At 30.2% G+C, this 25,581-nt stretch overlaps 1 protein-coding gene across 3 annotated transcripts in view; it reads left to right on the forward strand.

Annotated features, from left to right (window-relative positions):
• Positions 1–25,581, forward strand: part of CCAP-R (Crustacean cardioactive peptide receptor) — a 73,879-nt gene that overhangs the window by 34,192 nt on the left and 14,106 nt on the right. For all 3 annotated transcript variants that reach the window (XM_089074572.1, XM_089074574.1, XM_089074573.1), the window contains 2 exons: positions 18,837–18,972; positions 23,711–23,908. In XM_089074572.1, the coding sequence (XP_088930698.1) occupies positions 18,837–18,972; positions 23,711–23,908 (334 nt within the window). The remainder of the gene's footprint in view (positions 1–18,836; positions 18,973–23,710; positions 23,909–25,581) is intronic.

The raw sequence follows: 25,581 nt of genomic DNA on the forward strand, positions 1-25,581 counted from the left end.
TGTAACGAAATATCCGGATCTTTCCCGTTTTTCTCTGATCCCGGTTTCCCTCCGGTCGCCATCGTGTCGTCTCGGCTTTCACGCCACTTTCGGAAGGGTATAATTTGGAAACGCGGAAAATCACTTTGGGATTTATCGAAGGCTACTCGAGATCGGCGATAAAGCGCGATTTTCTGTGTTTCAGCAACATAGTAATAGACATCCCGTTCTTAATTAATGGCCATCGTGCCAACTTTATTACCGGTCTTTAATAAGCATATACGCTTTCCAAGTAGTTCGTACAAACGACCCCGTCGTCGCCGCTGACGCGATGCTAACGTAATTTACATGTTAACCCGCCCCTAAACTATGATATTCTCCCTGACCATTTATTCTTGAACTCTCGGCTGAAGATTTTCTCCTTTTCCTTTTTTTCATGAGTGAGTAAGAATGAATGGGTGAAAAAAAAAGAGAAAGAAAGAGAAACGAAGATATTGAATTATTAATATTTTATCAATTAAGTTTCTGTACACAAATTTTAAATCCAACCCCGATATTCAATTTTCTTAGAGAGAAATGAAAATCCCAAGAAATGAAAATCAAAAGTAATTAATTATAAAAATTTAATTAGTAATTAAGCTTTCGCTTTGTTTCGCCCCAACAAAAAGTGTAGTATTAACAGCTGTCGAGAAAATATCTGATTGAAAATCCTGAGATTGAAAGCTAATTAATTTCATGAAATAATTATCGCTACAAAATTAAAAATTTAATTATGTAAAAGTTATGTAAAAGTTAATAAACAATAAAGTTAAGTTAGATTATGAATTACGAATTAATTAACAAATCAAGTTACAATTTATTGTATATAAATGTATATAAATTATAATGGAAGTAATATTTAATTAGAGATTTTATCATCAAGATATTTAATCGTAAATATTTAAAATTTACGTGATCTCTTATTTGAATTTTTAATAAGGACAGATCGACAAAAGAGCTTCCTTAAACAACCTGTTTATATTATCGGGTGTTATTATCTGGCTCCTGACAATATTCTCTTCTCTGTCTGTAGACTGATATTATACGCGATATCATTCCAACATCAGGTTACAAATATTGGATTTAATATCATGGTACGTTACCATCGAAATCTTTGACATCAATGTGATGCGAGATATCAATCTACGGATAAGCAAGTTCATAAAACAGAAGTAGAAAATTCTTGTGAGCTTTTGCTCGATCGGTGAAACGTAAAATCTTAACCTTAATCCTAAAAACACTGAGAGCTTTCTGCAGCAGATAGAAGTTCAATGGCGTAAGCCCATAAAATTTAGACATATCTTAAAGAAACTTTCCGATGTTTCGGAAAAAGTTAAAATAAGTTAAATACATCATGGAAGAAAGAAAAAGAAAGAGAAAATGGTTTCATCTGCAAATGCGTTTTTTAAAACGCATTTTAAAAAATTTCAAGAATTATAAAAAGATTTTAATAATTTTAATAATATATTTCGTTTTCAAGGAAAGATATAAAAATCTATAAAAGAAAAGGCGTTTATTGCATAATTTATTATTATTTTATATTTATAATATTTATAATATTACATTGTATTTTCAGGAGAACTTTTTGATTGCCTGATGTTCTTTAATAAATACATACATTGCAAGTAATGTATTCACAAAGTCCAAAGGTCTGTTACAAATGGAATTACATCAGTTTCAGTAATTTCATGTAGAAAAGCTTTCTTTTTAAAAGGAAAATTTCGTATTCAGAACATTAAAACGATTACACGGCTACACCACTGTTCCCATTTTCTGTATGTGTATTAAGTTAAACCATCTTTAAGACGAACATTTAATTTTACTCTGTCTTTATAGGGACTTCCGCAGTTCGTTTTACTGCGCCCTATTTTACTACCATGTAGTATTTTATCGTTCCCCTTGCTTACGATGCGAAAAGGCTGCCAAGGTTCGAACGCCTGCGCCAGACAAAGCGTATCGTTCTTCAGAGGACATTGCAATCTACCTTACGATTCGTTACAATCGAACCGCGAAAATTGGCACGACATTCGCAATTTTTCTACTCATATCATTCGTTTCTTTATCTCTTCTTTATGAAAATTAAAAATAATAAATAGATATATTAAACAATGTAATAATTTCTTTTCAAAGAGGATATATTATTTCTACATTCTCCCCTTAGTCTAATTAAAAATCTAATGATTGGTAATTTAATTGCTTCGATCAAACTAATTTGCAAGTACTCGCAATTCTCGAAAATTTAAATAAATCGAAAATATGAAAATTTTGATATAAAAGATCTCTCGGCTGTTTAGAAATTGCACAAAAATATTGTCCACTCAAACTGATTTCCCCCCAAAATTTAATTAATTTTTTTAATTAATATGGACTTATTGTTTAAAGCAATGTTTACTTAGACGAAAAAATCAATTTTACGATAGTAGTATCCTTAATAGAATCGCCTACTTTAAAGAAATCACACTGGTAAAAACTAGGATTAGAAAATTGCGTAAAAGCCAGTGCCTTAAAATCTAAGACCCCCGTGGCTAAATGTAAATGAATTATGGTTATCCACTGTTCGCGAAGGAGACGGCATGTCGGGACGATAAATATGCGCGGAATTACACGAAGCTGCGACTTTACTAACGATTCCCGGCACGTTTCGGTTTTTTCGCAAGGCGCTGCCGCCGCCTTTCTCAGCCCAACGTCGACTTTGCGCAACGTCAAGATACATAAAATACCGGTAACTGCCGGTACTGTAACTGCCCCTATAATTGGACACGGGAGAACGTCTTCCATTGCATACGGGCACCGAATTCCGTGCACGTGCGTGCCCCTAGGTAATTTCGTGCTTATATCGGGGCACTCCTGCATGTACATACATCGGGGGGGTACTCCGTACAGTCATCAGTTCGAAAATATATATATTATAAAAATCTTGGCAGGCGTAAATACTAGGCAATATTGTGCCAGCCTGAGAAATCGATATCGCATTAAGCACGATATCTTTCACGTCACGGATCTGTTCTCGCTTTAACGGAGACGTTCCCGAGATTGTCCGAGAGCCGATAACGCAATGTTATTTCACCGCCTGCGCGATAATTGCCATCATAATGACATAATCCGGGAGGGTTTTATGCATCAAACTAGCAGACCGCTCGCGGCGGCATCGGAATATCCCGGATTTTTATGCCCTCCGATATCCCGATTGCGGTTCCCGCGGATTTTTATGCCCTGATATCGCGATCGCGCTTCTGGCGGTGCGATTGACGAGAACATAAAATCGTCATTTAGAGTCAATGAGACGGTAGCAAATTATCGACAGTTTTGTGTAAAGTTTCTTTACGATCTATATTTTAATGTCATCATATTAAAGGAAGAAACTTTATTATATTTGCGAAAGCGTGTAAGCGCTACTGCATCGTTAACAGTCAAATTTTCACGCCAAATTCTCTTTTCAGTTGATTAATTTGCATATTGTAAAGATGGATTATTCATGTGCAAATATTAATAATCAGAGAGAGATAGATGTTTAAACAAAAACTACAATGTACTTAAATTCAATATTATCTGATGCATGTAATATTTCAAATATGATCATAATAGTTTCTTTAATCTTTTTTTTTTTTCAATGTTGTACTTTTTTAACGTGTTTGCTCTCAGAGTGAGATATATTTTATTTCAATTCATTTTAATTTCACAGTTAATGCATAATGCATAACTGGTAAAAAGATCGATTATCACAGATCAATTAGTCAAAAAGTCGAAGTTAAATTACTTCTTGCGTGTATCAGGCAGTTTTAGAAAAAGTTTTTGAAAAAAACATATTTACGGGAAAAGTTTTACTTGGCAACGAGAGAGGCATTCGTTAAATCGACGCAGCGCTCCTGCCGGAACTCGTATGTGGTGCCGACGAGATAGCCGACAAGTGGTCGAGATGTCGAACTGTCTCGTTTATTACGAGGAAAGGGAGAAGCAATTCGCAGTGCAAGAAGGACTCTTAACTTTTACGACTGTCTCGCCCGCTACAGTACTTAAATGAGATTCCTCACAGGTTTCTTCTAACTCTGGCCGCAAATAGAGAGAGTCTCAAGCTGAAAAAGTATTTTAAGTGTCAAAACATCAATATTAAAGAAAATTAAATAGATATATGTGACTGTCATGTTTAATTGACAATTAACGTCTACTCAAATTTAATACTCTATCATTGATTTATTTTATATCATTTTATCGTATTCGAAACAGAATTCAATTTCTTTTTTCTCGTCTAGATGGAAATAAAATCGTAAGATCTCGTTAGAATAAATCAACATTTGATGAAGTTTGATATTACTTGTAAATGTCTTTCATTTCATTTCATGAAAGACATTTACAAGTAATATCAAAGTTTCAATTTAGACTTTTGCCAGTTTAAAAATAAAACCATGTTGTTAAAAACAAATAAAGCTTGATAATATATCTATAACTTAACGTGTAAACTTTATAATTTTTATAAACAATTTATTATAAATTATTATAAATAAATTTCTTTTTAATTTAATTTTCGATATTTAACATTAGAGAGATTTAACATGGTAGTAGGATTCTGCGGATGAATGTTTTAGATCGGCTGTCATCTGCAATGGCGACAATTATTCACGGACAGCCGGACAAATCCTATGACGGATAAAGTTCGCAGATCACAATGGAAATCTCATGAGATGTGTTTGTTACAGATATCACTTTGCGCTCGAATTCTCAAAGTCCCATTTATTCGAGAAATTAATGACGCGACACGGTGTAATTGTTGAACGCTTTACTTTCCACTCGATTTCCGTTCCTTCGTATTGCGACGTTAACTTTGCACTCTATAAACTTCAATTGCATATATACTAGTGCTTTCTGTGCGAAACAGTTACTTTATTTTTCCTCTCTCTCTCTCTCTCTCTCTCTCTCTCTCTCTCTCTCTCTCTCTCTCTCTCTCTCTCTCTCTCTCTCTCTCTCTCTCTCTCTCTCTCTCTCTCTCTCTCTCTCTCTCTCTCTCTCTCTCTCTCTCTCTCTCTCTCTCTCTCTCTCTCTCTCTCTGTATTAGAATATAACATGTTTGGAAGAAAATTCTACACAAGGAGATGCTTTGGAAAAAAGTTGACTTTTTATATATTTGATTCTTTTATTTCTCATCTTTCATTCATCATAACCAAATAGAATAATGTATTTATATTAAAATTGATATTAATTAATATTATATAATTTTACGTAATCTATCTAATAGTGTACATTAAATATACTACAACAAATTTATAAAGCGGTTGAGAAACCTGTTGCTTTAAACATGATTGCGTTTTAATTTACTCCATCTTGTATAAAATGGAGCAAATTCAAAAACAATAAACTCCCTTTACTTTCAAGCAATTGATGTATACACAAAATTAAAGAACAGAATAAAAGCTTGACAAATCATTCTGTATATATCAACTCAAATGTCATTACACATTGCCGTGGAGAACTGCTCTTGCAGAGCAAAGTTGCTCGTTAAAATGCTCGTTAAAGAGATTTCTTAAACAAGAGTTTAAGGTAGAGGATTTTACAATATAATTACAGTTAGTCCAGTAAATAGTGGTGGGCTTCATTCATTCTTTTCAAAGCGCTACTAGTCAAAGATTCATTTTTACAATAATGCTTTAGCAAAAATTTCTTTCTGCTTTTTTACAAAAAAGTTATTTTTGCTTGTAATTAGGCTTCTAATTCTTATACTTTTGTAGACGTTATATTTAATTTGTTGATATATGATGCAAAATGCACAAAAAGATAGCATGTAGCGATGTAAAAATAAAGAGCGCGATGTGGAACTGTATGCTGCCAAAAATTGCGTACGCATTACTCATTCTTTCACTTTGTAACTAACGTGGATATATATGGAAAATTAAAGTTTTCATTGCTAAGATAATTAAAATTGCATTTTAATTGGTAAATTTTATCTAAAAAAACAACATTTATCAAACCTAAGTAAAATTTATTTACAAAGCATAAATTAAATCAAGTGCGCTGTTATAGAAAAATATCAATTAAAAATTTCTAAAATTAAAACAATAATTTATAAAACTTGGTATAAATTTGTATACGTCAAAAGATACTTTTTATTAAATGTCTTCATATTTTCAATTTCTATTAAAGTTCTCATCACTGATTGAATTAAAAAACAGGACTTTTCTAGTATTAATCACGAAATCCTACGCTTTTATGTTGGCTGTTCCAATCGATTATTTAATGCTTTTTTCACATTTTTTCTTCAATTCTATTGTTAAAATTTAAAGCCTCTATATTTTTACGGAATGAAATCGTTTTTAATTTATTTTTAATTAATCATAACCGATTATAAAGCGACGAACTTTGAATTAATGTCGACGTATTATCAAGAAAATGAAAATCAGAATATAACAAATTTTTAATGGACATAAAAAGTGTAAAGTGCAATATGAAGCTTAAATAGCTGTGACAATGCACTTTTCATGACGCAAAAATTTAAATGTATTAGAATCTCTTTGTATCAGACTTAGTCTTTCTAAAAGGGAGATGCACTTTTCAAGATTCGCGTATATATAGCGCATTCTAAAATAAAGCGCGTTTCGTGCATCCCGTTACAAAACCGCCGTCCACGGCGGTTACACGTCGCGCCTCTCGTGGGACACGAGCCACGCATTACGTATGCATGAAAAACTTTTTTATCAGTACGGAGTATCGTAATAACGCGAAATAATAATTTGCGAAACGTAGAATGTGCATTCAATCCACGGATGTTATTACATTCAGTCCATTATTTTATTAAAAATCATTAATATGAGCTTGAACTAATTTCACTTTTAATCACACTTTATTATTACTCGCGATTATTATTTTTTCATGGTTTTCACCTTGATGGGTTTTTTATATTTTTTTCTCGATAAATTTGAGATATTTATTTCCTTCAATATTTAACAATCAAAATTTCTAATAAATAATAAATAATAAAGATGGGGGTAATCAAATAAGAAAAAGTCAAAATAGAAAAAAATATGATCTATATTAATTATCTTGCTTCCCGTTTTAATTAATAAATTAATTAATAATTAATCAATAAATAATTAGAATTTTCTTCTGGATTACCAATTTTATTGTTATTATTATTATTTTATTTTTATTATTTTAAACCACTGATTTATCTCCAGCTATCAGTTAAATTGCAAACCTTAAACATGAGAGTAAATTAAAATGTTAAATAAGATAAAGAGAAATGCTCTGTAAAATTGTATGACGACGAGTCACGAAAATTAATTAACGAAATAATAATAATTGTAAGTGGGCACAACGGTTTCGCTCGCGTATGTAATAAACGTGGCGCTTTTGCGCGCAAAAGAACGAAGTAATCAAGGTAGTATAAAATGCGCAAAAATCGCCAAGCCGGCGAGGTAACATCGGTGAGGCGAAATGAAATTATGCCAGTGAAAAAAAAGATTAATAAATAAACAAAATGAGATGCACGATATAAAAGGCGATGCACCTCCAGTATACAGTATAGTCGGTAAGTGCAACGCGGAATAAAGATGCGAATGTGCCATCACGAGGTACACGTACCAGGAGGGTGCAAAATTTACATGAGCAAAGACTCGAGCCTGTTATTACGCTGCCATTTCGAGACTGCGTGTCGTCGACCTTAGAACGAGTCGAAAACGGCTCGTTCCGCAATCACGCTCGTCATCCCGAAGGACCTGATGAAACGAGGGTGTCGGTACCTCGTTGCCGTTGAGATTGAGATGAAAAGTCGTCAGTCGTCGACTCTTTTACGAATGCTCTCCGATTCTTCATCTCGCCTTTTCCATACCTGCACTTCGCGAGATAATTCGATCCTCTTGCAAAATTGTTGTTATAATGAAGGATAATCCTTAATCCAATTAACCAGCATAGGTTGTTGACAGGAACAATACAATCTGGAAATAATGTTCCGATATCTTGCTAAAATTCTACCAAATTGTGCCAAGAACTGCGATACTGCATTTCTTCAAATATTTGTTACATATTAACTTAGAAAATATAATTTGATAATTTAAGATATACTAAAATTAATATGTTATAATATAATTTGATCTTTTATAAATCTTGCTAAATTGGGCTAAAGAAAAATTATGAAATTATAAATCTTTTATATGAAAGACTATAAATGTCACCATTATAATACTCTTATCATAATAAGATTAAAATTGTTAATTATTTCCCGTCGAAACTTTTATAATTACACTGAAAGCGCTTTGTGAACTACTCTTCGGTTTAATAAGAGATTGGTAAGGAAAGTTCTCGTTTTGGATTTTATTTTCAGAAAAAGTATAGAAAATAAACAAATGGATTCTACGAAAAACAATGTTATAGTACGAGTAAGTATAAAAATGTCGAAACGCGAAGCAGCTTGATGGTAGTTTTCAGTTCTTCAGTAGTTTCTACTCCGCGAATTAAATTAAATCTGACGATGTTGGCTTGAATTTGACATCTCGTAAACTCGAGGATACCACGAAGATCTCGTTCGCAAAGACTACGAATGAGTATAGTATCAATGTTACGATAAGTATAAATATTTCACAATCGGATCTTTTTTTCCTGTTGTCGACACAAACATCCTCGATTGCGTTGCGCTTTACTCGAAAAGTTTTCTATAAAGCATTTCACAAACTATGATAATTCTTTAACTTCAGAAAAAAGTACTAAATAAAAGTACTAAAATAAAAGAAAATTGCAATTTTCTCAAGAAATTATTTTTTTCATTTGTTTGCAAAATACAATTAATTCTAGAATGTTTCTAGGTGATTTTAAGATGTTTTATTCGAATGATGTTTGTAGTACATAAGTTGTTCTCTTTGCAAAATTTTCAGCAAATTATAATATACAATATGTAACTTAATTTTTCTTTTCCTTTTTTTTCTCGTATTTGAATCTATTTGTTTAAATTTGCTGGAATAGTAAGATCGATAAATAAGATAGACAAATCAGCAAAAATTCAATCCTATGCATTGTTATTGAATTAGAGATATACATTAAAATATCCCTAAAATATTTTTTTCGCAAGAATTTGATTTATGATTTTTTATTGTATTAAAAAAATAGCTATTAACAATCATGATGTGCAGTAACTATGAATCATCTTTCTAAAACGAGAGAATTAAAATTTTTTCTAAGATTGTGAAGATTAAAAATTTTATTAAATATTAAGTATTGAAAAAATACAGAACATAAGTTGAAAAACTCATAATCCGATAATTTTTTTCTTCTTTCTTTGTAGCTTATTTTAAATTCTATATACATAAAACGATCATTCTTCTAAAATCTTGAATCTTATCATGATAAAAATGCTACTACTTTATCGTGTCGCGAATGAGGTAAGAAATTCAGATAAAGTGCTTACATATAGTGAGAGACTTATAAAGATTTCTATATCGAAAATTTATTTGCCGAAATGGATTGAATTACAAATTGCAAATTTACTTATGTAAATAATATAGATAATAGTATAATATTTTACAATGATGATTTAATTATATAAAATCTATAATCTTTAATTACTTGATTTTTTCCATATTCAGATGTATTAAATTAATTATATTGGGATTCGAAGTACGCAGTTAACAATTATTATGTAATCTTGTCAAATCATATGCATACTGAATGAAATTAAATTTATGTTTTAATTTCATTATACATTTATATAATTGCATTATGATACATACAGCATTAATTTTAATGCTCAGTAAGAGCTTTATTTTTGATTTACATTCCGTGAAATTATTCATAATATGGAGATAGCAAATACAAAAACGATATATATATATATATGAAAAAAGCTAATTGTAAATAAAATAAATATATAACAAAATAAGTAATACTTTTTCTATATCGTTTGATATTTAATTTATATTACAAACAAGTTATATTACAAACAATTAAATTAATGTGTTTGCTTAGTCATGTTATTCAAAGAAAAATTTTTGACCTTTTTGCTTTAATAATAAATGTTAGGAGATCTAACAAGAAAAAGTAATTTTGCCTATTTGCTCAACTATTTCTTATGTCATAGGAAGAAACATACAAATAAAATAAAATAAAATATCCGCTTGCATTGGATTTGTTTTATCTCGAACAATACGTCCGAATGCTATTATTTCGCTAATGGTTCTCTCGTAAATAGGAGCTAATCTTATAGGAGGATAATCTTAAATAATAAAATGTTAAAGTAAGATAAATACGCAGAGAAATAATTATCAATACTAAAATAAGAAAAAAAAAATAATTATCTATGTCTGTTAAAATGTTACACTTTTGTAAATTTTTTGTTATTTTTGAAATATTGAAAATATTTTTCATATAATATTATAAAATTAAAAATGTATAATATTTTTTCAATTACTTTAAAGAATCAAAATTTTTTAATTATTTTAATAATCTATATGCAAATTAATTGTAAATATTGTTGTAAAGAAAGTAAACTTAACGCTTTAACTAAATTAGAAACTGTTCTTGTCAAAGTTTCACACTATCAAAGTATACATATCTGAAAATAAATTGATAAACAGACTATGTTTCATTTGGTGATGTACAAGTTTTATAACCGTTTTCCTGAATAAAAGTTTTCCGGAAAATAAACGAGGATAAAGTATGCCAGAAACAGCGGAAGATGCTCTTGTCACAAAAAAAGTAGTTCATTCACGTCTCTTCACTCTGACCACCGTTATATTTCGCACCGCTAAAAGGTTTGCATTTTCAAACGCAATATTTCAAACGCAATATTTCAAATCAATCATTCTAACATTGAATGTTACCGTAAATCTCGTTATTTATCAAGATCTTTATGTCTGACTCATTTTGTGCTCAGACACATATTAAAAGTGAACCATACGCAATTTTTCTATATATAATGTTCTAATCAAAAACTTTTTGTTTTATATTAATTCCATTTATTTTATTTATTTTATTTATTTTATTTATTTTATCAATAATTTCTTGATTACTTTTACTACAAAACCAGTAATAAAAAAAAATATGTATGTGTATTTGTATTAAAAAAATACGCAAAAAATATGCAATAAAGAACCAATTTTTATGTCTCATTAATTTGTTTAACAATATTGCAACAGATATTGCATGCATTTTTTATTAAAAAATATACAATTCATTAAATGTAAATAAAACCTCTGTAATTTAGAATATAAATGCACCTGCACATCACGACTTGAAGTTGGTCCTCTAAAAATTTATCAAAGTTCGAAATCGAAAAATCAAATCACTGTAATATAATTTTTATCAATTTATGTAAACAATTAAAAGATTGATTGATGTAATTTACTTTGTTATAAATTCTTGAAAGAATCAACCTTTATAATACAACTTTTTCAACTTTGAGATTAATGTATTCTAATTCTAAAAATGCGTATGTTGTATTATTATCATACTACATCATTAAATTTTATCATAACAAGAAAAATTCAATTTTCTTGCATGTATTAACGTTGCGTTTTTTCCAATTACTCACTTCTCTTTTGGATTATCGATTCGTATCGAATTTTAGAAGTCGTAAAGCCAACACTCTTTACTCATACGTCGAGAGCCTACTTATGCAGGAAATTGGCGTACATCCAAGACTGCACTTTCGTTAATACTACGAGCAACGTCGTTAAGCTTACGCTTTTCGCTCGGTCGTTACGAATTACGAATTACGAGCGACTCATTACTTTTCACATAACCGTCTGCGGTGGTTAGAGATCTTCCTTGAAGACGCACTACCACCGTTACCATTCGACGATTTACCATGGCTCGTTACGATTATACGACGCCACTACGGCTCGTTACCGGCATTTCTCTTGTTACGCCCGATGCAACAACGATACCGTAACTAGTTATTCCCACGCCTGCGGCAAAATATAAAATTGCACCCATTCCCCGAGAGCAACAAAAACGAGATTTCATATATTAAACAGTAAATACAGTCGCTCGAGGAAGTATGCTAACGGTGAATATAAAATAAATGGTATACTGCTCGGATACTTTATGTTGCTTTAATCTTTTCCGATTTCATGGAATTCTAGTAATTTCATCATCATCGAATTTTGTGATTTTTTTTTGGATTCTAAAAAATTTTAAAGAATTACTAAAATTCAAAAAGATTAAAATTCAACATGCTCCAAATGTTATGATTCAACACGTTTCAAAAATTATTCTGATAATTTAAAAAAAAAAAATATATATATATATATCAATGCTTTATACTTCAAAGATATTTTATTTTTTGAAGCAATTTTATAAGTTATGAAAAAATTTGCCCAAGTTTGAATTTGACTATGTTGCAAATTAAAGTTTAAATTTATCTTAGATTAAGTTTATAATAATCTCACTCGTTCAAATTCGAACAAATTTGAAACTTTGCTTATTTAATTTGTTTCAAATTTGCCTTGATTTTTTTGTAAATTTCTCTTAAATCTTTTTTTAACTTTTTTATTTTTTCTTAAAACAGTAGACATAAATATATATTTTCTTCGGATAAATGATCTACTTGCTCTGATTACAGCATTGTTGAAAAGTGTGCGCACTGAATTATGAGTGAGCAGCAAAAGAAAGAGAGATAGAGGAAAATCGCATGTGCAAACGACGTCGTTTCTTACGACGACTCGTAAAAATCTGACACTGTACACATTGTAAACTCTCTTTAAAAACAATTTTCGCTTGTTATTGCTTCTCAAATGCCGTCCGTAAAGTAGCAAAATACACTGCCTCAATGCTTTATGTAACTGCACAGATTTCGTAGATTTTTATTCAAGCGTAAGAGCTTACATTTAAATATTCATATTCAAAGCCATAATAATTCTACAATGATAGTGATAATAATTCTTATTTTCGCATTTATTATATTTAACATTGAGCAAAATTTATTCCAGGTAGATTTTGCGTTAGATATAATTGTCTAGTGAAAATTACATTTTCATTTACTTTGTTCAAAGCAAATTGTGAAAAAAAGAAACATAATTAAGAACGTAACAGTAACTCATTATTTTTATGTTAACCTAATATTATTCTTAGGTACAGATTATACTTATCAGCTTCATCTACTGCTTCATAAAGCTAAAGTGGAACCACTTAACAACGGTTTGCCACTCGACACGGCTATCGTCGACGAATTATATCAACGTTCAATTACGTACAACAGATTTTTACAGGGAGTAAAAACGGTCCGTTTATGGTGGATTAAATGGGTTAACGTTGCCGCTCGCCATTGGCTTTCTTTCACCGATATCGTGTGCGAAAAGCGCGACAACCCGTCGGCACGTATTCGCGGCGAAACGAGACCATAAATCAAGGCAATTTTTTTACAGTCAACGAAATTACACTATAATATGGCTAAGTGCTTTATAAAGCACACGAGGTAATGGTGGAAACCACACAGATGAGAGCCTGTCATCTCGTTATTGCCGTTTATCCCCGTCGTCCGTCGATGATGAATCGTATGAATTTACTAGATGGTGTGGCTATAACTATTATGTCGATTGATTTGTATATCAGAAAATGTCTTATGACTGATACGAGATGTACGCTTGAATCGAATCATCTTTTAATCATCATGTCTTTTGTTAGGCAGAATTTCGCGCAGAAAATGACGGAAAGCTTCGATCAGCGCTATTATGAATTTAATATATCAGATAAATGTTCATGATGATAGAATTAACTATTTAGCCTGGTAGCATGATGCATAAAAATTTTGAAATAGAGGATATGCTCTCATCTTCATTGCATTATATTTTAATAGTAGATTTTTTGATCAAATTAAAATCGATTTTCTTCGACAGAAATTTCAAAGTGATAATAATTTTTTAATAATTGATATAACAATAAAAAATGGAAAAAAAGAATTTTTTTAGAAGTAAATTTCAGGAGATAATAAAATAACATAAAAATACAAAAATACAAAAATACAAAAATTAGTTTAAAATAATTTTAATTGGTGTACTCCATTTATAATATATTTAGAAATTAAAAATATGTTGTTTGTAATTTACTCGAGAAATCCAAATTATCATTAAAATTTAACGTAATACCAAGTGAATCGTTCTGCAAAGTATATTTTCGTTTAATATTCAAATTGCTCTCGAGAGAATACAATATTCATGTTTTCGTGTGGTCTGTCAAAGTGCATATTCAAATAGAAGCATAAAGTGCAACGATTAAATGGTTAACCTTACACTAAAAAATGCGAGTGAGACGATGCTTAATTTTTATAATTTATGTATTCGGTGCGTTTCAAAATTTCTATTACTGACATTTCAGATATAAAGTATTTCACATATATATATATATATATATATATATATATATACATATTACTTTTATATTAAAAAATTCCCAAGAAAATTATTTATCAATGTTATTAATAATCTTTTATTAATATACATATTTAATTGAACAAAGAAAGTGTATGATTAACGCAGCCCACCCTTTATCAAACTGAATTGAACTGACTAAAAACTTATGTTCGAATATGATTTTTGAAAACCTTTGGAAAAATTCTAAATTTAGTAATAAAAATAGAATACAGAAAAAACATTTTAAAATATAATATAAAACTGTGAATTGTGATATTCCACATTAAATAGTAAAATTAGGTGGTGTTCAATTCCCTGATTTTATAAGACATTCATTTCCACCAAATATATATTTAACTTTTTTCCGATTTAGAGAAACCGAGTTGGATTATGGCTTATGGATAATTTCAAGTAACAGATATCGAAGATATTATCAGGTTAATTTCATTCGGCCAAAGTGAAGCTGTCGAGTGTAGTATTAGTGTGTTTGCAACTCCGTACTGTGCATGCGCTATCAATTTCTATCGATCGTAAAACTTCTTACCCGAAACGGACGTCTTGACGTTTCCGACAAGCACCGTCTTGTAGGCCACGCGATCCCATTCACGCCTCGGGTCATACAGTAATAAACAATCGGCGGCAAAACCTTTACCGTACACGACGGGCATGCAAATGCATGACTTGAGTAGCCTCACGCACACTCGCGACGATAAATCGGGTGGAATAAGTAAAAAGATGTAAATTTCTGAGAATATCTTTCATATTTTCGTAAAAAATTTCGTATTTCGTAAAAAATTATTTTTGTGATAATATGCGACTATATTTTATTATGCTAGTTGAACAAATCTTTTTCTATCAATTTTTTTCATGCATACATAACACACATAGCACATATTTACAATTTAGTATTAGTAGGAGTTATAATTGTTTATAGAATTCTACTCAATAGACAAGAAATTTTAAAGCCTCTGTCCCATATAATACAAAATAAATCAATTTTCAAAGTAGCCAAATTACTTCAAGTTGATTATCTAAAATAACCGTTTAATTTTCAGTGATTCTTTTGACAGTATTTTAACTATATATAATTATTAAATTTAAAGCGGCTTTAATTACTGTGTGTTTTTAGTAATATAAAACTCTTATCTTACTTAGCTCGGAATCCTTATCCTCTTACATGTTTTCCAGTGATGCAGTCTAGTAATGCAGTAATACTGTAGAGAATGATACAAGTGTAACCGCGGTCCGAAACTTTGCATACGAATCTCGCGCCCGACAAATTCGAAATCAACTTTATCGAACGATCGATATTGAGCTTGCGGGTGACATGAATAATTGCATTTCGCATTCGGAACCGGAAAGCGGCGTAGACCGGATACGAACGGAGAATCGCGATTCGCGATATGCATGATATTCTAGACATTGTGCCACTTTCTCTCGATTATTGGTACGGTGGATCAAATAGAACCAATGCGGTACCGAGACATCGATAGTTTATAAGCCACGAGCCATACTAGCGCATACGGGATATGCTCGAAATCAACAGAGGTTTCATTATCTATAGACTTTATGGCATCTTGCATAAATGCTTCGAAAATTAAAGTTCTAGCGAAACAAGATAATAATTACGATTGATACGTAGACTTTTCTTTATATTCCAGTTATTCTGAGTAAAGTAATACATTGACAGCAATGTATACGCTGGAGAATATATTCCCCTATCCAATTAAACTTATACACATTATTATACACATTATTATACATTTAGAGTTTATTTATGACACCAGGAACAGTTTGTTCATATTCCCATATTCACAATTACCTATGCTTTAATGAAATAACAGTAATATGCAAAATGCAAAAATCTTAAATGGTCATCTCGAAGACCATTATTCAACAAACATTTTAAATAAAATGTGAACGAGGTTTTTGGTATAAAAACGTTATAAAACTATTTTTTACTTTTCTCTGGACAATCTTCTTTATTACGTCAGTAAATTTTATTGCGAAATTTTATTGACTTTTCGTACGATGATACTTTTTCTTTATCATATTCAATAAAATTGTTATTAATTCTAGTCCTATAAAAGAATTCATTTAAAAATGATGTATGAAATGCTTTAAGAAAAAAAGATTAAAATGTTATAACTGCAATTAACTAATGAGTTTTAATATTTTGTATAAATATATCATTGAGATTTTTGTTTTTCTGGTTGACATATTAAATTTGACAAGCGTTTTTAAAAACGCTGTTGCTTGATACACGCTATATTTAAATTTGTAAATCCCACTGATAAACTGAGCATTAGTTCGGGCAAATAATTCACGGGCAAATAAATAATAATCCATGCGAATAAATCCGCGAATGCTGTCATGTTCGATACACGATTCCTGACGAGATCGGATGACCTGAATCGACCGTCGTATAACTCTCTTTCATAGTTCGCAGTTTGTGGAACAGAAACATAGATTTAGTGCTGAATGCGGAGAAAAAAAGAGAGGGAGACGAATGGGATACGCAGTTCCGTGGTCCACGATTTTCGTTGATTCGGCGACATTTTCTCACCCGATGGGTGGATACGAAAGTAATTCACACACCCATTGGGAAAGAAATACCAATGCCGATAAATCCTCTCGTCGCCGAAAGGCACAATCCATATTGTGACAAGATTACACATTGAAAGCAAGTTCTTTCCGTGTGTATAAACATTGCCCATAAAGCAATTCGTAATGTAATTCAAATAATTAAGACGGATTATCCAGCTCAACTCCAATTATTTTTAATTAACGTATGTGGAAATGTATTTTATCCGCAAGTTTTATCCAAAGTGTGTCACGCATCCGTATATAATTTCAATAGAAATTGTTTTAAAAAATTGTATATATTAAACACAATAAGTGGTTCATATTATTCATATATTATAATCATAATATATTTTTATTAGTTAATACAACATTAAATGTATTCATTTTTTCTTTTAAACAAAATAAAAAATTAAAGATACTAAATAAAATACTTATTATAGTTAATACATGATACACAACACAACACACACACACACACACACACACACACACACACACACACACACACACACACACACACACACACACACACACATCTTCCGAATAGATTTATTATATAATCTATTTTTCTTGAAAAAAATAATAATTTAATAAATTGTTTTTTTATTGGCATTTGTTTCCTTTATTATTGTGATTTTGTGTTTCAAAATAATTGAATTCAAATTGCATTCCTAATTCGTATTGCAATGCAGCCGTTTGAATGACATTATCAGTAAAATGCGCCAATTTCTACAGCATTATTCAATTAAATTAATTGATTTATTGTTGTTTATGTTAAAATACAACCATTTAAACATTAATTTTCCCAATGAAAAATGTTACTTTTAATATCAAATTGATACTTGACAAGATTTTAAATTATTTTGTTATTTTACAATCTAATAAATTGTTATATTTATTAAAAGAGATCTCTATTTAATTTCTTTTTATGAAATTAAAATATAATAATATATTATATTTTTTAAAATAACAAACGTTTGAAAAATGTTAAAAATATAATAAATTTACGTTAATCGGGATTTAAAATTACGTTAATCGAAAAATGTGAAAGAATAAAGATTGAGTAATATTTCGACCGAAACACAACTTGAACATTTAGGTATCTGGAATTTGAGATTTACAACTGTTATTAAAATGAAATATACGAATATTAAATCGCATTATCGGCTTATAGAAGTACTGATTGTCCATTCTAAAATTACGTCACGTATCACATCGATCTCGTCTATGAACGGGCAAATTAGTTCGCTATTCAACATTAAACGTGGCGGAAGAGCATCATGCAAATGATGTTGAAATTAACATTCACGCGTTTCTCGTTACATAACGTGCAACATATACAATTCAAGACCACAGTATTATCTGTCGAACTATAACCATCAAATCAACTGTTTGTTCGGATCATGCGGATCAGTAAATAAAATTCTGTCATGCTGATATTGAAGTTATGAAATACAAGCGTAATGTATGTACAGTTATGCATATAAATTTGTCATTATGTTACTTATAGAGATTTGCATTTATAATCAAACGGTTCTACAAGCTCTAAATATACAATACATGCATATATCATCGTAGCCAAATTTGCAACATATCTGAATAGTTTAAATACTTTAAATAATCTAAATTTTATTTAAAAAAAATAGTCTTATAATAATCTAGAAATAATTTAATATTACTCTTCAATTCTTAAAAAGTAAAATAAAACACTTGTTATAAATTTTCATACAATATACCATAAGTTGATATCTCAAGTATCTTTGGAATCTTATCTCTTTACAATTACCCCCTAGAATTTTTGAAATTTATTCAATATTTTTTGGGAAAGAGAAGCTAGAAACTGTCAGCTAAACTAAAGATAAGATCGCTAATTTCACAGAGATAAAAGAAACATTTTTCTTCTTACAGACAGAACAATTTGCAGTATTATGGCTGCTATTCGCGGTGATAGTTGCCGGTAATACCGCGGTTCTCGCTGGACTTCTGCTGGGGAAACGTAGAAAATCTCGGATGAATTTTTTCATCATGCAACTGGCATTTGCCGGTAAGTGTCTTTATTTTTAATTGCGTGTAATTAAAAAAGATTTGATGCTTTGATGCTTTTTGTATATAGGGTATATCAACTATAAATATTGAATAAAAAATATTGCTGACGAAAATTTAATAGGATCTTCCGTATTAACCACTTAAACTAAAATAATGGTTTAAATAACAAAAGAACCACGGTTGGTTTAACTTTGTTTCATTTCGGTCATAGTATTGTCGATTGCAATGTCAATATTTGTTCAAACGAGAAGTGTGGACAGATTACTTGCCCCCTCTCCTCTCTTCGATATTTGTAATACAGGCTCTAGTGAAACGACAGTGCTTCCTCTTTCATGTACATTTTATAGATAAACATTCTTTTCCTTTTTCTGCTGACGTATCTTTATGTGCGGAATATCGGAAACGAACGATATCTCTCGTATGTGACATAAGATTTTCTCTCTCTCCCAATGCTGCAATTGTATTTGTATATATTGATTCGTAGGTGCGCTGTGTGTGTGTGTGTGTGTGTGTGTGTGTGTGTGTGTGTGTGTGTGTGTGTGTGTGTGTATGTGTGTAGGTACCTCGCAAGCGAGGTGGCATTAATTAAAATTGTATTCTTTTGGCAGTATCGCAATAATCGTGATTTTGATCAAATGTTACGACATTTCCTTTTTAGTATTTTTAGAAATGTAATTTATTAAAAGTTCTAAGTTTACATCTTTATATATATAAACGAACGATGACGAAAGTCATCTAATGCGAGAACTTGATATTTTTATGATGTTCTGAGTAACGTAAACCAACTCAGATGTCCAATAACGAAGTTTACTATTCACATAAGTCCGCCGATAAAAGATATCGAAACGGTTATATGCGCCTACATTCGTATTTACATCATCAGAAAATATCCAATAATAAAGAAAGAAAAGAAGATAATCTTTTTACTGTTTTTTTATCTTTGATTTAAATTATGATTTTCGTAATAAGCGATAGAATTTAATTTTTATGACTAAAAGACCCTTTATTTTGTTGAGAAATATATTCCAAATATGAAAATAATTAATTTATTACGTATATTCTTTGTAAATTATGTTATATATTGCATACTTTCTTTCTATTATATATTCACGAAATAGCTTGGTATCATATAACAGCTAATATTAATGCTGTCTATCTTTCTTGCATTATCGCGTAATACGCGTAATACTTACGATGCTAAAAGTAAATGTACTTGCTACAAAAGTTAATGTCTGTGAGATGAAAGAGGAAGAATATCTTTTATGGCATAACATAAAATAACATGTCACAGAAAATATAGAAACGTATGCATTTGAAAACAGAAGCATTAGAAAAACATTTGTCGGGTGATATTTGAGAGTAGATTTAACGTTTAAAAAGAATCTAAAAATAACAAATACATTTTACCATTATTGTACGTCAAAAAATATTTAAAAATTATTACACGTAGTATACATAAATAAAAATAATTAAATTATGATGATAAAATAAGAAGACAGTTAGACATAATAAATTCGTTTTGATATTAAAATATAAAAGAGAAATTAATAAAGCATATTATAAAATTTATATTATAAATATTTACTTTATAATATTATGTAATATATCAATATATTATTTAAAAGTAAGAAAATATATTTTTCTTCTTATTGTATTTCTTTAAGGAAACTGACTGATTTGAAAATCAAAATCTTAGCTGGTAATCAGTTATCCAATTATTTAACGAGACTATTTGTTTGCACAATAAATAATAACAAGAAATATTGATAATTGATTCAAGGATTATCATAAAAATATAGGATCTAGAAAATATGCTTTTGCAATCAAGTTGGATTTAAGGACACCTATTGAAACATTTCCAACAGTGATTGTCGCTACAAACATGCTTCGCAAGTCGCGCGACATCGCTATTCTAAGGAAAGAGACTCTCTAAATAACGATGTCGTATTCTTGTGTGATAAAAAAGTGAAGTGTACTTGTAAAAGAAATTGCTTGCTTTTAAAAATATCTCAATGTCCAATAACAAATGTTTTTATATAAAATAAAATATTATATATAGTATTAAAATATTTCTATTTTTGTGTGTACTATCCTACAAAATCTTTTCACACTAAACATAGTTTTCGTGTTTACATATTATAGTAACAAATAATATATTGCGTATATCATCATATTTTTTCTAATATATAATAATATAGGATTTCAATAATATCTATATCGAAAAATTATTCTCATCGCACAAATTTTGTACTTTTGTTTCTTGTACAAAAAACTTTTATTTAATAATTGTTTATTGCAAGAACATAATTTCTAGACTTTTACATATTAAGCTTTACAAAAACAATTTTCAAATGTCAATCAATAAATTGCTGTTAAATTGCCAATGCATGAATTTTATCATTCTTTTTATTTTTACTCTTATTACATTTGTAAACTGAGTTATCGAAGAAACAAAGCTTCGCTAATGGACAGTAAAATTACAATACCGTCTTACTCTTCGTCTTCATTTTTATAAGTAATCAATTGTAGAGTAAATATAACGTGAACTGGCAAAAAGGTTCAAATAATAAAAAATATTTTTAATTTAATATATAACAATCTTACTAATAATCGATTTATAGAACTACAACAAGTTATTTCATATTTTTTTTTAAATGTGTTTTATAATGATTTTTCTTTAGCAAAAGTTCATATTTCAAATTTTTATTTTAAAATTAATTGTATAATAGCTTGTATTAATATAATATCATATTTTTTGTGTTAATCATTATTGTTATCATTTATATTTACATATTAAAAAATAAAAAAAATATTAAATTAAAAAAAGTGCTTGCATTAAATAACAGAATTCTTATACATTTCACATACATCAAACTAGTTATCCAAAATAAAACTTGAATAACACAGGTTAAGCACACAAGAAAAGCTAAAAAATTCGATTACAAGTTACAAAGCACAAAGTATTAAAGGATTTCGACATTATTTGAACGGAATGTTGCTTTAGGTTGGAAATATATAAAAGTGCCCCAAAATATAGCTATTAAATTGAATAAATTTGATCATTCCTGAGAAGGATTTTAAATGGAAAATGCGCATGTTCTGGAATCTTCAATCTGAAATATTATATTTTTTTACTAGTGGAAATCTTGAAAATTGAAAATGCTCACTAGCATCATGATGTTGAATATATCGCCATGAATACATCGATTTCCGTTATATAAAGCGTAATATATAATGTAATATGTAATATTATAACAAATCAAAATGTTGGAAATAAAAATAGATTAAAAAAACTACTATTTCATAAAAAAATATTAATTTCTTATATTATTAATTATTTAATGTATATATTTTATATGTGTAAAATTATTATACTGTTAACGTTACAAATATAATGTAACAAACTGCTTTCTGCTTTAATTTGTTTCTGGCACATGGTGTATCCCACTTATACACATTGAAAACAATTGTCGTATAACTTGAGTTTTCAATTACAACATTAATATCGCAACGGGTGTTATTGAGTCTCGAGGTGTGGAATCGAATTTCTATTTCATCGATAAAATATGAGTCATGAATGCGGGGGATGAGCTTGGTTTATTTCGAGAATTAAGTTGGAAGATTGTACTCTCTTTTCCGAAAGTTTTTAGAATTTTGTAAAGTATTGCTAATATTCTTCAAAATTGTTATTAAAAAATTTGTTCTAAAAAATTTATCTCATATAAAAACAAACATGTCTTCAAAAACATTAAATTTATAAATGAAAATCTATTTGAAAATGGATTATAACATTATTAAAAAAATCTAGAGATTTCTATATATTACATTTTTTTAATATTTTTATACTTTTCTCAGATAATCATCAAAAATCACTTCTGCAATAAAAAATATGACGGAATATACATAGTATGATTATGCCTTCGTAAGAAAATTTATATTGCTTCGAAATAATTTCTAATTATTGCGACGTTTATGATGCGGATGTTGCAACACAGAAATGCCGAAATCACCAGCACGTTATTACGTAATATTCGCTCTTATTTTATGTTTCGCATTAATAGTTTTTAACCGTGCGACGTGACGTAAAGTATCGAAACGAGCTATAAAACGATCACGTATTTGAGGGTTTATTTTGCGATTAAAGATATTATTCCACAAACGCCCTCATGAGATAATTAAGAATCGCGCGGCATCTGTATGGTTGCAAAAATCCCACACCCAATATCCCACATTATGGTAAACGCCCCAAAGTTCACATAACAGTTTATATAAGTTTGTTACATTTTCGAAGTTTATACTTTTCATAAATGAAAATGTTAGCACATCGCCACGGATTTAAAGTAGATTTCGAGTATCTCGAAATTCAAGAAAAAGAATAGACGAGGTATCTCGGAAAGTCTTAAAATCGATTGTCTTGGTCTTCAATTTTCATGATTATGACTTTTCGACATTTTGCACGTTCAAAGTTTAATAATTAATTTTTAACAATGAAAAAAAAGAATACATATATAAGGAAAATTCTATCGATATTTTGTTTAATTCTGAACAGATTCTCAGATTCTCCGTTAACATTAACGAACATATATATATACCGAAACTACGTCCAGTGATTGCCCTTGAAACTCGGCTTTGAATCGCGACATGTCGAGAGCCCTGTTAACTGATAATGCCGATAATTAGTAGTACTCCATTCGCAGACGATGTATCACAATTCGTCGTCGTGTATCTTGTTGCAGATCTACTGGTCGGCCTAATATCCGTACTAACGGATATAATCTGGAGAACGACTGTCGCGTGGTACGCGGGGAACATAGCTTGCAAACTGATAAGGTTTATGCAAGCCGTAGTAACCTATAGTTCGACCTACGTTCTCGTGGCGCTATCAATCGACCGATATGACGCCATTACCCGTCCGATGAACTTCTCCGGCAGCTGTGAGTACATTAGACCGCATATGATCATGGCCTTTAACGTTGGATCTCTTTACAAAGCGGCACGGTCGAGCTAAACTCATTAATTCAATTCGGTTGAAACTTCGAGGAATATATAGCACGAATCCGAGGCATGAATGGCGGCCCGACCTCCAAGTCAAAAGAAGTCGCTCTCGTTTTTCCGCGCGAGGAAATCTTTAAGTACGATCTTTAAGTATAATAAGTAGAAAAAGAGAAAGAGGGAAAATGCTTGGCAGCTTAATGTATTAAATTGTCACTATAGAACTGTATGAATTTCATAAAAAGATTTATGAGAAAGTTTTTTTTTTGAAATATCTCGTAAAGCAGATAAAATTAAAAGGGAAGAAAATAATATTTTAATACGGATGGTTAAAATTTGACATAAACGAATTAAAATTGACAGACGGGGCATTAATGTAAATTAAACAGAGACAAATTTTGAAGAAAAATATAACGAGAAAATATAAATCTTTCATAATTAACAATGAGAAAGAACAAAACGGTCATTATTTTCGCATCAATCTGTCATAATTATAACCGTAATAGTGGTTATATTTCTAGTACGTTTTTATGCAGTTTCAGGCGTTTGACCATAGTCACTTTTTACCGGTATCTATCAATCAGCCGAGACCAAGTGTAGTTTATCATACGGTGGGGTGCCCGTTCTCACTCGTTATTTGACATTCTTTGAATTCTTCTGTTCTCGTATTTGCTGTCGAAGAAATCGCTTTAATTTCCGTGCACCGGACGTTCCGCACACGTCTATCTTTACTCACGGAAACTTACAATAGAGTCTTTAAATAAAAAGTAGTAAAAATCAACGCCATCCGAGACTCTCCTTCAGGGAAATTCCAAAATACTGATAGTGATAGTCAACATTGACGGTCCGATTAGTCCGCGATCCGCAATACCTCCGTCATTCCTTTCAGGATTATTCTTGCGTGCTTTGACGTCAATTGCGTTCCTTTTTCTTTTCTTGTCTTGTCTTTTTTCTATTTGGCTCCTTCTTTTTGTGACAAGATAAAAGACCGGAAAAAAGATAGTGTCGCCGGTTCTCTCATCTTTCCGCTGGTCGTATCGTCTATCACGCGGAGGCATCTCCACGAATCGTTGCGGTGGGTATTCGGAATAAAATTTATCTTCTCACCTTCTGTATATCGATGTTCTCGCGGCTGGTCAATAGCTAGAATTACAGAAATTGGTAGGTGTTCGATTCTGAACTACCAATCACGCTCGACCGTCGCTCGATACTCCATCACCAGCGAATTAATACGAGAGAATTATCTTTGCCATTAGCCCAATTTCCAATATTACATAGCTCGATGTAGATTAAAACGAATCCGATTTGTTTTTAGATAAAAATTTAAATCACGCACTGTGTCACAAAAACACGATACTCATTTATATTTGCGTTATTAAAAATATATAAGATAACAATTAACTTTCAAGATTTAATTAACGAAAAAATATACAGATGAAGATTTTATCTTTTACATTTTTTAATAAATTCTATATTAATTCATACAAAATTCAACACAATTATGGCTCTGGTTCGATTTTAAATAAGTATTAAAATTAAGTCTATTACCGACTTATCCATACGCTTTCTATACGTCATTATTAAACAGAGATTAAAATATCAATAGCATTATCGA

This window comes from Pogonomyrmex barbatus, unplaced genomic scaffold (assembly GCF_055798465.1).
Source record: "Pogonomyrmex barbatus isolate J1 unplaced genomic scaffold, ASM5579846v1 scaffold17, whole genome shotgun sequence".
NCBI lineage: Eukaryota > Metazoa > Arthropoda > Insecta > Hymenoptera > Formicidae > Pogonomyrmex > Pogonomyrmex barbatus.